A 17,655-nucleotide genomic window follows, 5' to 3' on the forward strand; every position below is an offset into this window, starting at 1 on the left:
TATTTTTTTTTTTTTGGTATTAACGTGTTCATAAAATCATGCAACTTATTTTGAAAATATTTGTTTTGAGTTATTTATTTATTTACAATTTTTTTTAAGAATTTTACAATTTTGCCGCAACTGAATTATTTAAATGTTAATAAAATTAACAATATGTACAGAATACTTGTTTTTTTTATTTTTATTTTCTTTTTCATTTTAACTTATTTATAGCATGAAGACATTTCATATTTTAACATATTTGAAGAAATAAGTCACAAAGGAGTATATTATTAAGTACTGGTTGTACAGATTTTAATCATTGAAATAAGTGAATAGCAATTAAAGAAAAAAAAAATATAAAAAATAAAAAAATAGTAATATTTATTTTAAATGTTTTAGATTTTTCCTTTAGTTTCAGTGGTATATAATCTGTCTAAAATTAAAAAAAACACAAGTTGTTTACAAGATAAGTATTTTGGTAAAATAAAACTAATAGAAAAATCTAAATTGAATTATTAATATTAAACCATCTGTAATCTAGATTACACAATAAGCATAAAATTATATAGTTACATCAAATTTCTTTAAAAAATTAAAGATAGACATTATCTAACAGTTATTTAATAGTGGTAAATATGTTTTGTTTTATATGGTTATGTTACATACTCATGTTCTCAGGTAAATGTTTTTTGAATTTATATTTATAGGGGTTAAGTAATGAATTTAATAATTTTTGTTTTATATAGTACAAAATATATAAATAATCAATTAAAAATGTTAATACTTAACAAGTCTATTATGTTGTAATGAAAATCATGGATTATCTCTACACGTTTACACAATTACATATGGGTAAGAATCAAATATAACTTTTCAGCAATAGTTATAACATCAGTTATTAAAAACTAAACTGATATTTTAAATATGCATTTCAAGCATTGAAGTGAAAGTTAACATTTTGTGGGATTAACGATAAGGCAATAAAGTATTAATTAATTTCTAAACCTAAAATTTGATGATTTATCACAGATTGATATTAGTCTTAATAATTTGTCAGAAACTCGTATAATTTTATTAAAGGTAAATAGAATGTTGTAAATAAATGGTTGACCAATTATGATGTTTACTTACATGTTGCAGTATATACAGAATTAATGACTACATCTAGCTGAATTATTAAAATTAAAATACCAAACTTGAAGTAAAGTGCTCTCCATTTTAATTTTTTAAATACAATTCAGCATTGCGTTTCAATTTCAAATACTACCCATGTGGAAAAATCCACCATTGACTAGGTTAATTTAACGTAACTATGTTACGATTGTTACGCACTAACTATATTTATTTTAATTTACTTAATTAAAATTAATAATGAAAATATGTATCAAGGCCCAAGGGACAAGAACCGAGATTTCGCATTATTTTGTTATTTAGTCAACAAGAAACGTGTTATCATTTTATCAATTTTCTTTGTTGTATGAACTGATATCATATCTTTAGTTGTGGTTGATTGTACCATTATACTAGTACCATATTATTTAGAATACTAGAAACCAGAGCTTGCCCACTTACCTTAATCACTGGTAATAAAAATGATAAGGCAACGATTTGATTAAAAGACTTATCAATAAGTGATTAATATCTGCACGTGTGCGATATTCATCAGTATTTACTTGCACTATTCTTTTTATTAGTATTATTGAGTACTTAAGGCATATTAATAAACAGTATAACATTTTCTGCTCAATATGCCCAAAGTGAAAAAGGAAAAAGGTCCTAGTGACTATGGCAAACAGGGTAAGGTTTTAATATATTGAGTAGAATTTTTACTTAATTATTTGTTTTAAAATTGGTTTTTCGTCATCCGTTTAAACCTATTTACTTTAGTATGTTATCTGATAATTCATAACTCTTATTTCTATTCTTAATACTTAATAGTTTTACTGGCTTTGATGCAATTTATCCACCTTATTTCTAGTTTTTTTTTGATTGCTTAAAAAAATTTCATTAAATATTTACCGAAATGTTTTTGTTACTGATGGTGAATTTTACTGTTGACTTTTATTGTTCTATGTATTTTTTGTCATATAGACCTGGAATCAAGTAGAAGTCAAACAGGCTAAGTTCTCAGAAGTACTAATTCTTATGGATAAATTTTAAAATTGTTTACCCTTGCATATTTTTTACTTTTTGGTCTTTTGACGTCATTATAACATAGTATTCAGAATAATACATCAATACTTTCATTATAATACCTAAATTTTATTTACCATTTTTTTAATTTTAACATATCTAGTGTGTTACTAGATTAAAAATAAAATCATTTTAGGTTACTTGTCATTGTTACTTTGTTACTTGATCAAACATATTTTGATTAATTATAATAGACACGTAGTTCAATTTTTTTTTAAATTATGACAGATAATGAAAATATATTGGATATTAGGTATATTAAAAATATACATTATGTTAATTTTATTTATTTGTTTTTTAGGTATAATGTTCAAAAAAGATTTTGGACAACATATATTGAAAAATCCACTCATTATTCAAGGAATGGTAGAAAAATCAGCTTTATTACCAACAGATACTGTACTCGAAATTGGTCCTGGAACAGGAAACTTAACTGTAAAGTTATTAGAACGTGTTAAGACAGTGGTAGCTTGTGAAATTGATGTTAGGTAAATGTATTTAAATTTTTTTTTTTAATTGTTTAATAGTTAAATTTATTAAGTATTTATTTTTTCCAATTATACAATATTTGATCAATATTTAACTATTAATAATTAAAAATCAATATTCAATTAATTATTTTTAATGGAACATGTATATTTATTTTAATTCCATATATTTTTAGGTTAGTGGCCGAGTTGAAAAAGCGTGTTATGAATACGCCATACCAAAATAAGTTGCAAATAAGAGTTGGAGATGTTCTTAAATCTGAACTACCTTTTTTCAATGTTTGTGTAGCTAATATTCCATATCAAATATCATCGCCTTTGGTTTTTAAATTACTTTTACACAGGTAAAACATAATGAAATTTTTTTGTACTAAATTGACACCAAATAAATTAATATACTTAATTATTTTTTAAATGAGTATTATCGATGTTATTTACTTTATGTAAAGAGAAGAGTAAACATATAAAATCTTAGGATTTATCGATTGGTACTATTAATAAAAATAGTTTATAACATTTTAAATTTCTGTGTAGGCCTTTTTTCCGATGTGCTGTTCTTATGTTCCAAAGAGAGTTTGCTTATCGTCTAGTGGCCAAGCCTGGAGATAAACTATACTGTCGTTTATCAATTAACACACAGCTCTTGGCAAGAGTTGATCTTATAATGAAGGTAAGTTAAAGATTTCTTATAGTTTAATTGTTTATTTATTACTAAAATGTATAAATGGTTTTAAATGTTTTAGGTTGGAAAAAATAATTTTAGACCTCCTCCAAAAGTTGAGTCCAATGTAGTGCGTATAGAACCTCGTAATCCACCACCTCCGATTAACTTCAAAGAATGGGATGGCTTAACAAGAATTGCATTTTCCAGGAAAAATAAAACATTAGGTGCAATTTTTAAACAAAATGCTGTTGCAGTAACCTTGGAGAAAAATTATAGAGTTTATTGCTCTTTAAAAAATCAAGTTGGTTAAAAATCATTATTTTTATTTTTATTTGAAGAACTATTCAACAAAGATTTAAAAAAAATAATTTATTTTTGAAATTTAAAATTGAATATGATGCATAAAATCATGAATTCTATCTTTTGGCTGCCAATTTCTTATTGATTTCCTTGGTGTGTTTTCTTTCAATTATTTATATAATTATGTATTAACTTATATTACTCTGAATCAGGTCTGGATTGGCCAGTCTAGCATTTGAGAAAATCTTAAAGAGCCGCTTTAAGTTTTGAATCAAACCTATGGGAGTTAACTAGAAGTTTTCTTGAAATGTGTTGAATTTTTTCTGGTGGGGGCGTAGCTTAAGGTTAAGGTAATGCTATATTTCAAGAACAAATGTAAAATGTAATTATTGCTATTGAATATTAAAATGGACTACTATACCAAATTGTGGGCCGGTAGAAAAAAATTTCTCGAGGAGCCGAGACTACCTAATCCAGCTCTGCTTCAAATAAAAATCAATTTTCATTTTATAAAAGCTTAAATATTTTTCTAAAATTTGATACCAATAACCTATTGAAAAAATATACAATTATTATTATTTATAGATTTATAAAATATTGGTTTTATCTATTTTTAATTCATATATTTATTTATATTTGACAAATAAATTATTAGCCATGCTTATTATTAACCTTCTCAATTTCCAATGTTTTGATTTTCAATCATTTTTATTATGTGTTCATATTGTATACTTGTATAACTATTTTTATACCAATAAAATACTCTAATTTTGAATAACATACGCATTCGAGATTGTTTAACATGCACAAATTTTATGTTCATACTACTTATTATCATCGATGTCAAGTAATTCAGTTAAAATCCATGTTCATTAATATTATCATTTTAGAGCACACTGTCATTTAGATACGATAATGAATACATGTTAATATTTTACAATAAATTGTATCTCTATTGTTAACTAAATTAAAACATTTTTATCTGTAGTGGTATTTAGAAAAACTCACTGTTCCCATACACAATACATTAGTGGTATATGTGTTTATTTGTAATATATATAAATAAAAAATATATATTTTGTGAATTAAATACATTTTTTTATCTATGTTTATTATTACAATAGGATGTTAGTGTTATATCATAGGAAATAATTTAAGCTTGTAAAGTATAAAAACAGGAATAACTTTATTTGGAGTAGTATAAGTTAATAAATATAATATGTAGGTCATGTAGGAGTTAATACAGTATTGTATAACATTTAATTAGTTATAAATGATTAACAAGCATTAGCAAAACCAGACCAAGTACTATGAAATTATTTTAATATTGTAAGCACAACTAAAACTACTTGGTACACAACATCATAGTTCAATTAAATTACTATAACTGAGTGACATTGTGACCACAAAAATTTTACAATAGTAATGAATAACAATAAAACTAATAATAATATAATATAATACATATAATCCCATATATATTAACGAACATCGAGGAATTGCGTGTATTGTAATAGACAAGTAGCCAACAGATAGAACCTATGGCGTTATTTTTTAACAAAAGAAGTGATGGATAACATTTTTGACAATATCTATTTTTTTGTTATAATAAATACTTATAATTTAATTTTAAAAAAAGTGTATTTTTTGCTATGTTATTTTATTAATGTATAATTTAATTATTTTCAAATTAGGAAATAGGAGAAGACTTTGATATTAAACAAAAACTGGATGATGTTTTAAATAAAAATGATTTTTGTGAAAAAAGAGCAAGAAAAATGGATATTGATGAATTTATTGAGTAAGTAAACCTTTGTAATTATTTTGAAGTTTATGAATTATGAATAGGAAATTGATTTTTTGCCATTAATATTATTCTAAATGTTCAAATTATCAATCAATTTAGTATTAAATATGTTATATATGTTTGTTCTTTTTTTATTGTTTTAGATTACTACTTGCCTTTAATAAGGAGGGAATTCATTTTCAATGATCACAAAAAAATCTGGATATGTAATTTTTAAATTTAAAACTGTTATAACTTGGATTTAAAAAATAAATAAATTTGTTCAATTATACAATTTTTTTTTAGTTATTTCATATGCTGTTTTAGTAAAAATTTTAAATAATATAATGAGTTTATTTTTTGTTTAATTTTAATATTACTAACTCCTCTCTCATTTTAAAATGTAATGATTTTTTTTTTTAGTCATCGCCATATTATTTGATGGTTATTTAAGCCATGTAATCATATTTTTATCAATAATTATTCCCTGACTTCTTTCTTTGAACAGTAATCATGTATCAACTAATGACTAAGATTGATATTATCAACTATAGGCAGTAATGTAAACTAATAAAAGTTGTGTTAATTTTCAATTTATAAAAATAAAACATTAAGTTTAACACATCACAATTTTTGTATCAAGTTGTCTTATGATTGTGTATATTATGTGGACAATTAAGAATAAGTTTTATCTAATTAAGTAAATATATATTATTGTGTCTAGAGCTACAAAAACTAATTTTTATAATTGTTTATCATTAATAAATTATTAGGTATAACTATTGTATATTTTATGAAAAAAAAAAAAAGTTATGGTTTATACTTTCATAAAGCGATAAATTTATAATTATAAATTTTAATGTAAATCAAATTTATTTATTTTATTTTAGTATTTACACACAAACTGCTTCATGAAATTAATTTTTTTGTTTAAAATATTTATTTATAAATTATGAAGTTAATATTTCTTTTTAAATATAATTAAATTAATAAAAATTATTTTATATTATACATAAAATTTAATATATTGGTACACGTGATATAAATTTAGATATTGGTCCTTCGTTTTCTATATCTACAACAATAAATGTTAATTTTTCATTACGATGAGCTTCCATTACCACTAATTTGATGATACAATTAGTGAATAAATATTTCCATTTTAATTCTGTCCTTTGATTTAAGCTCATATTTTGAAAATAATTTACCTGTTAAAAATATTATATCATTACTTATTAGTGATTATTAATTACTAATTATACTTGATAAATTTTATTTATTATCATTTTTAAACTATTTGATAAGAGTGAAATGAAACAACAGTAAATGTTTAAAATTTTAAATGTACTGATGTGCTTATAATTAATGTGTTGAATTATTAATTTTAATACATCAAACTTATTTTGTCTTTCAAATATTATTATTTACCTCTTTTAATATTTTGGTAGCAGCTTGATGATGCAATAAACAGTTTTCCAGTGTACCTGTTGAATCTGTTATTGATAATCGAATATTTATTATACTTTCTAATTCATATGATCCAATTTTAATTTCAAAATTAGAAGAACATTCTGGATTGAGACACATTAAGTATGAATTTTCCACATTCATACCACATAGATTACTGCCAAGAGTATTTCATATATTAAGAATTGTTTATTACAATTGAAATTGAGAATAATTACTTGCCATTTAGTTAAAACCAATGGAGATAATCCATCAATATTAAATTTGCTTACAATTGCATATATCATTGCTGTAAATTGACTACCAATTTCATTAGATTTAACTAAAACTCGTTTACAAGTCATAATTTCTGTTATAGTTGATACTGAAAACAAATGATTTAAAATATTAGTCAGTTAGACTAGGTACTTAAAACTTAGCATTAAATATTAATGTATTTTTTTATTTTTGTGCATGTAATTAGTTAAAAATAAAAATGTATAACACATAATAATTAATAATTACCTATTTAGTCATAAATTTAAAATATTTATATATTTATACATAATAAAAATATATACTATAAGCCTGTGTATGCAAGAAAATATATGAGAAAAAAAACTAAATAACGATGAAAATAAGTTAATAAATATAAATTACAATTCGGAATGTTAATGTTTATTTTAGTGGACAGCCCAGTTAAGTGTGAATTTGCGTAAATTTTTAAATCATTCGCTTCTTTTGTAATCGGATCCTCAGTTATAATTGTTCTATTAGAAACTACAGCTGTCATGCTTCTTTTAAAAATATTCCATTCCAAGTATAAATTTGAGAAAGCTAAGACTAAAATACAAAAATGTAACTAATTAATTATTATTTTTTTCTCAACATTTAGCTAATTAATATATAATAAAATAAGACTTGTGATAGATAATAATAATATAACATAGAGCTTGAAAATTAAATTTATTACAATAAATAAAAATAAGTTATACCAACTAACTGTAGTATATCTGTATGTGGAGTTGTGGTAAATAGATAATTTTCTAATAAAAATATAATCAATTAGTATTTCAATGAAAATATTTTATTTACTTAAAACCTATTTGATAGCACTACATAAGTGCAAATTAAAAAAAAAATAAATGTATTTTATGAAATAATAGACTTGTTAATAAAAATAGTTTATATATTTGATTTCATTGTAATATTATTTGGATACCCATCATTAAATAAATATTTTAAAACTACTTATATTAAACGAAATAAAATGTTTCCTTGTTAAATTCGTGATTTAATTGTATAATTTTATATTTGATCACTTGTTTGTTTTGGTATCCATTGAGCTGCTCTTTCTGATAATTCCCTATCCCAAATTTTTACAGCAAGTGTTGGGTATGTTTTGTCCATAACAATAATTTCTTTTAAGAATACTTCTTTGCCAACTTTGGTTTTTATCAATTTAGTAGGCTTTACCTTAATTATAAATTAGGTGTTAAGTATCACTTTTGAATTTTTATAAGTTAATCACTTACACATCTTACTGCAACTAACAAACAACAAAATTTTCCACACATCTTTTTTCCACTAAAATGAATATCCTCGATATTAATATAAATGTGTTGTGGACAAGTAGGAATCCTGAGAAGGTATTTATATTTCATAGAATCTTTAACATCATGTTGCAACATTTGAGATGAATTTTCATTTAATGTTAAATAGAATGAGCTAGATATTAAATTTGAAATTTAAAGGAAAATAAAGGCAAGGATTTAAGTCAATATTTAATTAAGAGTAATAGTATATTTTATTTACCTAGAACTTGTTGGCATATATTTGTCTTTGATATCCATTTTAAATGTAACGTTTGAATTAACTAGATCAACTATAAGGAAAAATTAATAGTATCAAGAATTAACTGATACTATCTATCACATATTATTTTATATTTACCAACATCTCCAATTTTAAAATCATTGTATAAACGTTTAGTATAATCATTAGAACCCCAAACAGATACATTAACCATATTTTCTGGAGAATCACGTACAGTAAATGAAAAGACAGATTTTTCTTTATTATCTGTTAAAAAATACATTGTTATTTTTACTAAAATGTTTATTAATTTTCTAATAATAAATAGTTCTTGGTATTTTTTAATTTATATTAATACTGAATTATTTTTAATACTTAGTGTTAATTCTAATAAATCATTAGCTAAACTTTTTACCTATAATTATTTTGAATTAAAAATAAATGTTTTAATATGCATATTGTTTAGGTTTTAGGTTAAAGTGTTATAGCATATTTAAACACCTATTAAATTTAAGTAAAAATTTTGCATAATTATTTATTAAAATTTAACTTAATAATGTTATCTTTTTATTGTTTATTGTTAACTGATAATAGTTTATATGAAAAGTTATTTTACCTATTTTTGATATTATTACTCTAGGATTTTGTTTAGCAATAATAATGCCAACTACTAAAATATTTGTTGTTCCTGGGAAAATTGAATTAAGCTTGAGTCTTGTGACACCGGTATTCATTTTTACTAATTAATATTTAGTGAATAGTAATTGTATTCTATATGACCTAAAAAATATATAAAATATAATTATGATTAGATAACATAATATTTAGGTAGAAAAGAATTAAATATATAGTCATACAGATTTGGATTATAATTTATACATTTTAGAATAGAAACGAATATTAAACTAATTAGGTATTCTAAAGGATTGCGTGTGCTATTTGATATGTGATAATACTTTTTGAAATTTTGTTACTTAATAAAATAAATTGATTTATAAATATTGACTATAATCAAAAATTAACGGAATTAAAGAATTATAAATTCAATAATTTTACAAGTCAACATGTATTTTTTTTTAAATCCAACAAAATCCCAATTATTTGTTAAGCTTTGTTATATGCAATTCATTGCATATAGAGTATCATAAATTATAAATAGAATATTGCACGCCTGAATTATGGGGTAAATATGCACATATTTGTAGAAAAATAAAAAGCTCATGAATAGTAGGAATAAACTAAAATTATTTTTTTTCAAATTCATCATGTAACACTTTTGTGTATAATGTTATGTAGGTGTAATAATTTTAAATAAAAATAATTTTTCTTTATTATCCGCCACTTTCTTGGTATCGTTTAAGACGATCAATCGATATTTTACTGTAATTAAAATATAGTTTTTGAAATTTATTATTATGGAAAATATATTATCAAGTTTTTAATGTTTAAATTAAACCTCAATAATTAAAATATTTTTTTATTTTTATAAATGATTATCTATATTCTTTTCATACTTAACCAATAAAATAAGTTAATAGTTCAGTAATTTTATAAATCATAAACAATATTATTAATATGTAGATTAGTACATTCAAAATAAGAAACATATAAAATTAAAACATACGGTTTTTTATGAACTTCGAAATCGGATCTGAGTCTTTCTTATAGATACCGATGAAACTTAAAGGTTAATTACATTTTTTTATTACGATTTTAAATCTGCACTCTACAGCCAAAAAACCCGAATAGTAAGGTATATGTTACATTAATCTAGAGCGTAAGTATACGTTTGTTTATACGCTGTCACAGCGGTTACTACAGTATTTATATTATATTATATGACCGGTAACAATCACAATCATTATAAACAAAATTGTCGTATTGACATGGCATTGGTTGCTTAATTTTAGTAGACGTACAATCTAATATTATCAATGGCATAGGTATTACTCGAAGATGTATGGCATACGATTACTGTTGTTTTATGCTTAGGAGACGGATTCGCCTTTACAGTCCACGCTGCATTAGTGCAGTAGTGTAGTCTGCAGTGAGCATATGCCAGATAGGTAGGTAGGTACTCGTATAGGCTATAGCCTATAGCCATATAAATCGGTGTATATATCTTATAATAGGTCAAGGTTAAGTTAGCCGTTAAGCCAATAATTTAAATATCAATATGAACTTCAAATAAATTTCAACATTGAAGTTTACCTACACGAGTACTTACTTAGCCAATTGTATGATATGTAGATACATGCAGTAACATCAATGTCTAGGTTATCTTAGCATTCGTAATGGTTGTAATATGCGTGGGTGAATGGTACCTACCTACTACGGTAATAAACTGGATACAAGACTCATCGAGATATTTAATAATCGATGACCAGACTTTTCACAGCATTTTTTGTCGTTATCTACGTATTATGTACTGGCACAGAAGATGACATTTGAATATTTGATAATCTTAGTCTAGAATCGTGACGATTGGCGATGACACACTAAGTCATGCAGGTACAATAGTTTAATGTCATTGGATACTCATGTAGAATAACATTTGAATTCGACGCAGTTCTAGAAATTTCTAGGTAGATTATGGTTAATGAATGATATCATGATTACCACGGTCAATTAGAATACAATAAAAACAGTGGCATGCAGTTAGAACAAGCTAGGTAAGCGGCGTATACCTGGTCAAAAAGGAAGAAATAAAAAGTTTAACATTTATTATACTAAAAATTGACAATACGACTTAAACATTAAATGACTGTTATTTATTAATTATATTATGATATTTATTTTAAAACAGTATATTAGGTTTTTTTGAAAGAAATTAAATTAATTTTTTTTGTATAGACAATTTCTTTACAAAAGCACTCTTATATTAAAACAACGACCGATTGCAGTAGAAGAGATTATCCATAGCGGTTAGAAGATATAGGTATATGCCGAATGGTTATCGATATTTTTAAAAACTTAATTTCAATATTTTGCCGTTGCATATTGGATAATTATTATTATCAATATATTTTTATTTTAAGAATACATTTTAAATTCTAATTTTTATCAATAAAATATCTTTTTTTAAAGACTTAACTTGAAATGTTATTGTAGCACTTACTCTGTTACTCAATACATAATATCTCCGCACGTCACTGAATAAAAGCTACACGCAATGACAAAAGACGTGCTTTGAACCAAATTTAGGTTACGAGGTAGCTACTTGGTAATCGGGTAACTGTGAAAAATCTTAAATAATTCGCTTTTTAAGATAAAAGTTATTAAAAAACTGTTTTTTAAATGCTAAAATCAAATTCTTCAAAAAAGATTTTTAAAACTGAAATAAAAAATCTTCATAATAGAACCAATAGGTACATAGATAGACTAAGTACCTATTTTATATGAAATACTTATTACTAGGTAGAATGCTTGTTATAATCAAAAGTATTAATAATTAAAATTAATATTTTTATACGATTTCTAATACACTGATTCATAACTATAAAAAATATAATCTTTCGATATTTTTATTTTTATTTAAGAAATAGGTTTATTTTTAAATATTTCCAGCTCTGAATTTATTATGTACCTATTTATATCAACATCATAATTATGATGAATGGTGATATATTAGGTATACCTACAAAAATGTTGAGATATATTCTATGACTACAACTATATAAAACCAATAGAAAATAATCTAGTAAGTATTTTTTTTAATTAAAAAAAATATCAGAAAAAAAATGATTTTTATTTTTAAAAAGACTCAGTTCTGCTAGTATACCTAATGTTGATAAGTTATTGAGTATGAAACATGAGTATACGGGTTACGGGTATTAATTTAATTTCTTTACGTAAGCTTCTATACATTGTGTTAATATAATACCAAATCTAGGTAAAAGTAATATTAATATATTTACTTAATCAGTAAATGTATGATAAAAACAATATTTCTTATAAATAAATAACAGATGCCTATTAAGTACTGAAACTATTGGATTCATTTATTAGGTAGGTACAATTATTACGTATCTAATTACTAAGTCTATGAGAGCACCGAGTACATGCATTGACTAAGTACGACTGCTTTATTTATCATTATAATATAATTATTAACGCACGACAGTGGAACACATAATATTAAATTGTTATACCTATATACATATATACAGATATTAACAAAGATAACTTTTAGGATACACCTAGTTACCGATAGCATATTAAGATATATACATACTTAATAGTATAAAATCTAAATCAAAATTTTAAGTAATTTTATTGTTTCAACATCTTGTTGACTGTTAAGTGTAAATAGTAAAATTATTATAATGATCGATATAATAAGTAATTTTGTTCAAACTCGAACTTTGATATTTAAAATAAAATAATCAAGATTGTTTATTATTTATATTTATTAGTTTCGGTTCTTGTGAAATATTTATGAGGAACTTTGTATTAAATTTTCAAACATTAGCTATAGAAATTGGAGATTCAATAAATTGCAGTTTACTATAAAATACTCGTAGCTTGAAAATGTTCGTTAATAATAATACATTTTGTAAAAACTTGAACTTCAAATAGGTACATACAGAAAAATGTTTTCCTATGTGTTTGTATAATTTTTATACAGATTTAAGAACAATTTACGTAAGATTATGCATTCAATTTTTAATTTACCTAGTACCTACGGTTATTCGTTTTTTGAATATTAAAACAAAAATCAGTCAAGGAGAAATAGTTTACTATAATATACAGGTGAATATCCAATGTCGTAAAAAATTTAACTTCTAATAACATTCTCAAAAAATTAATGAAACTTTCACATAAACTTTAAAAGTATGCTTAAAAACAACTATAGTTATAATCATTCACAATATTTTATAGTCATTTATAAAGAAAATCGAACATTTTAATTGTCTTTAAATAATTCAAAAAGTGAATGAAAATTTTGTTTGATTATTATAATATATGTTAAAATTTAATGGAAGTTTCGAATTTTTACGGTAATTCATTTTTGAATTATAAAAAAATAAAGAAACTTATCATACCAACAACTGGTTTAACGTACAAATTTCCATTTTCCTCAATTTTATTTTTGTTTTTCCCAATTATTAAGATCATCTTATTATCTTATGTGTAAACCTTATCTATTTTCGTTATAATTCAAACTTTATGTTTATAAAAATTATTTGTGGAATTGCGCTCTTCAACTTTTTTTTTCATTCAGAAAAAAAACTATTTATTAGAAGCTATACAGTTTTTGACAAAATTTTTTTTAAAATGTTGATATTAGAATTTTCCTGGATATCGATGAGTTGTCATTGATGATACTGAAATTAAGAAATTAAATTTAATAGGATAATTGTTGGGGTAAAGAAATATTGGAGTGCTGTTGCCTGATAGTTTTTTATCGGTAAGTAAAATAATTAAAAAATAATAAAAATGATTTAATTAATTATGTTAATTTATTAATATTTTTTTCTTTAATTATTCTTTTTTTATTTTCAAGCAGGAACATTAATTTATTTAAAAAATATATATAATATTGTTTGTTAACATTACTGCTAACACTTTAAGTTATCATTTAAGTTTACTGGTTTATAAAATGTTTATGTATATATTGGGAATTATTTTAAATATAAATAGGTATATTGTATTAGAATCACCGAAAATTACAACTTATAATATTAAATTGTCTATTATAAATGTTTTCATAAATGTGCTTATATAAATTAATTATAATATCAAGATAAAAATAACTTCAATACTAAAATATACGAGTAGATAACTACTCAGTATATAATCGTAAATCGTAATTACAGTATCGGATTTTATGAATGATGTCGGAGTATTTTAATTGAAACATATAGAAGAATAACTATATAGTAAATAGAAATACTGACAATATGACTATATGAGTCACCATGTATCAAAAAATAATGATATTATTGATTATTAATTATTAAAATATCGAGGCCCCTAATATGAAATACATTTTTTTTCATGAAATATTAAATACAACTTAAAAGTATTTTAATTTTTTTTTAGTTTTTGCTGAAATAAATTTTTGGAAGTATCATAATATTATACTTTATTCTTAAAGAACTGATAATAAATAAAATAATAATATTAAATCCCAAAAAGAAAATTAAGAATTATCTATTGTTTGAAATCGAAATTTTTTTTTAAATCAATATTTGTGTTTATGTTATGTATTGTGGGCTATTAGTTATTTTCTTTAACATACATAATTTAATTAATATTAATTACAATATGATATATTTATGGTCTTAGAGGCTTCTACAAAATCTCAAATCTTGGACTTTTCACATATTAATTCGGGCTTATTTGGAGACATAAAAACTATATACGATATCTGTTTTTAGTACAATTTATAATTATTAATTATAATAATAAATAATAATTTAATTACTAAAAAAATTACAAATATATCATGCATTCAAGTATATGTTTCATGCATACACATGCAGTATAGCTTAAAACGATTAAGTATTTAATTATATAGAATTAAATCAACTCAGTAGATAAATAACTAGCATAATAGTTAATTAAATTACAAAGAGTTTTACAATAAATTTAAAGGTATATAAATATACTTAATTATTAACTATTATATTATATGCTATAATTTAGTATGTATATACATTTTTGTCCACTATTTTTCAAGTTTAATGTACATATTTGTTTAATGTAAAGTAGCCCAATATGTCCATAATAATATATTTGTATGTATTATTTGTTAAATTTATGTCTTAAGAAAACTAAATTAACAAGAACTACATGCATATTCTTTCGCTTCAACGGCTGTTCCATCTGGTGGATATTAATGCGTCCGTTCGTTACATTTAAAAATAACCACATTTTCCAAATCACTATTTCCTATAGACTTTGTGTTACAGGTTAATTGATTTTTAATATTTTCAATGTTGTCTGGTATAGTTTTTATTAAAGGAATGTAAAATTAATTTTTTATTATTATTTGTTCTTTTTAGGTTTAATAATTCTTGGGTTAAGTCTTTGCATCATGTTTAATTGGATAATTTTTAACTTAAAATGCTTTTTTTTTTTTTAATGAATAATTATTAATTAAGAATAATAGTATAAAATTAAAAAGTTCTTTCAATAAAATGCTATTGTTGAAACTATGTTAATTAAAATTTAGCCAAATAATGCATTTTTTAATTTGAGGATTTTGTACTGGGTAGATTAAATTAAAAATATATTGGACTATATCATATTTTTGGACTAAATTTGTTATTTGAACTCTATGAATTGTATCATGATCTTGCTAACTAAACAAAGAAATTATAACAATCCAAAATCCCACGTTAAAAAAAAAAAATTTACTTATTTATTACCTTTTTACCATTTACATTAAATCAACTGAAATTTAAATTATTTGCCATTATATAGGTACTATTAATACATATAGGATTTTAAAATTCGATAAACTACTTTATTGAAAACTATTGTAGTACCTATACCAGTGACGCAATTATAGTGGGGAGGGTTGTGCCCTCTTTTCATGAAATTTTTGTGAGAATCTTATAAATTTTGCGTAGGAAAATAAATTGTTTATCTTGAACACGAGAAATGACTGATCGATATGAAATATAAATATTATTTGTATTGTGCTAATTTTAATAACACGGCAATATGATATGTTAATGTTAACAGGAGCACCTGAATTTTTTTCCAAATTCTCCACCCCCCCCCCCCCCTAGAAAATAAATCCTAGTTGCGCTACTGTTATCTATAGCAGACATCTACTTAAGTGAAAATTATGATAAAAATAATTTATACAAAATTACACAATATACATTAAGCAAATTATAACAATATTACATATTTAATAAATGTTTCATACGTTAATTTTTAGATAATATATTATTAATTTCATAATAATATACCAATTTTATTAATTCGTATTTTTTTAAAATCATATTAAGAAAGTAAATAATATTATTTTCTTTATGTCGATGTATTTAAATACTTTGTCAATGATTATATCATAACATAAAATTTTTATTTGTCAAAACTATACAATTTTTATGTTCCAATATTTTTTGTTATTTCATAGTTATTTTAGGTTTACATAATATGTTAATAATCGTAGTCATTGCCATAAATTATATTTGAATCTATAGCCTATAATCTTTTAAACTTTAAATTAAAAAAAAAAAAAATAATAATAAATGTAGTTATGCAGTATAAAATAAAATTATGTAATATAAATTAATAGGTAAAATACGTATAAAATATTATTAGCATTTTACTTAATAAAGAAGAAAGAAAAACCATACTTTACCAAGTCAATACTTTTTACTAAAATTGTATTTTAAGTAGGTAGAACTTATAAGTCAGTTTGACCTATCTAAATATAGATTATTGCTTTGAGAAACATAATATTATTACAAAATGTTTAAGCATTTATTTGATAGCAACATTTTTATTATTAATTATTATTAATAATTTTATTAAAAATAATATTTAATACTCATTGCCCTTTTGATAAATGGTATTAATATTTTTATTGCTTTAATAACAGTTTATAGACTGATAAATATGGTTATTCATCAGTTATATTTATATAACTCGATTGTCTGTGAAAATTTGTTTAAATTTAGTGGATTTAATTTATTTTTACTTTTTATTTCTATCTCTGTTACACCCTATACCTGAAAACCTTCTGTAATGAATAATACTAAAAGGAACACCTATTGCTATGGAGTGTTGATTCTTAGGGTGACTGCTTAGGGGTGGTAACCTATTTCGACGATTGAATGCATTGACAATATTACGAATCCTGCGCATCCTTCGTGCGCCTACGTCAACTAACATACTTAACAGTACGAGGTCACTGCAGTTGTGGAGAGTGGAACGTGGAACGACAACGTGTGTCTGTTAACGATACATTGGAATCGTAAGTGAATTGTTTTGACCGCGTTTGAACATCTATCCGT

General features: G+C 23.1%; 3 protein-coding genes across 3 annotated transcripts; 1 reads left to right on the top strand and 2 right to left on the bottom strand.

Annotated features, from left to right (window-relative positions):
• The first annotated feature begins 1,613 nt into the window (after positions 1-1,613).
• Positions 1,614-5,693, top strand: LOC112600438 (probable dimethyladenosine transferase). Its single transcript, XM_025347657.1, has 7 exons — positions 1,614-1,779; positions 2,477-2,663; positions 2,840-3,007; positions 3,198-3,333; positions 3,407-3,628; positions 5,322-5,428; positions 5,578-5,693. Exons 1-7 carry the CDS (start codon positions 1,731-1,733, stop codon positions 5,618-5,620), a joined length of 912 nt encoding a protein of 303 aa, XP_025203442.1. The 5' UTR covers positions 1,614-1,730; the 3' UTR covers positions 5,621-5,693.
• Positions 5,694-6,432: 739 nt separating this feature from the next.
• Positions 6,433-7,208, bottom strand: LOC112600491. Its single transcript, XM_025347731.1, has 2 exons — positions 6,842-7,208; positions 6,433-6,621 (listed from the first exon to the last, which is right to left on the bottom strand). Exons 1-2 carry the CDS (start codon positions 7,022-7,024, stop codon positions 6,433-6,435), a joined length of 372 nt encoding a protein of 123 aa, XP_025203516.1. The 5' UTR covers positions 7,025-7,208.
• Positions 7,209-8,735: 1,527 nt separating this feature from the next.
• Positions 8,736-9,408, bottom strand: LOC112600387 (meiosis-specific with OB domain-containing protein-like). The gene is made up of 3 exons (XM_025347581.1): positions 9,291-9,408; positions 8,817-8,941; positions 8,736-8,744 (listed from the first exon to the last, which is right to left on the bottom strand). Exons 1-3 carry the CDS (start codon positions 9,406-9,408, stop codon positions 8,736-8,738), a joined length of 252 nt encoding a protein of 83 aa, XP_025203366.1.
• Between the last annotated feature and the right edge of the window lie 8,247 nt (positions 9,409-17,655).

This window comes from Melanaphis sacchari, unplaced genomic scaffold, assembly GCF_002803265.2.
Source record: "Melanaphis sacchari strain LSU unplaced genomic scaffold, SCAv2.0 Contig64_pilon_pilon, whole genome shotgun sequence".
Lineage (NCBI taxonomy): Eukaryota > Metazoa > Arthropoda > Insecta > Hemiptera > Aphididae > Melanaphis > Melanaphis sacchari.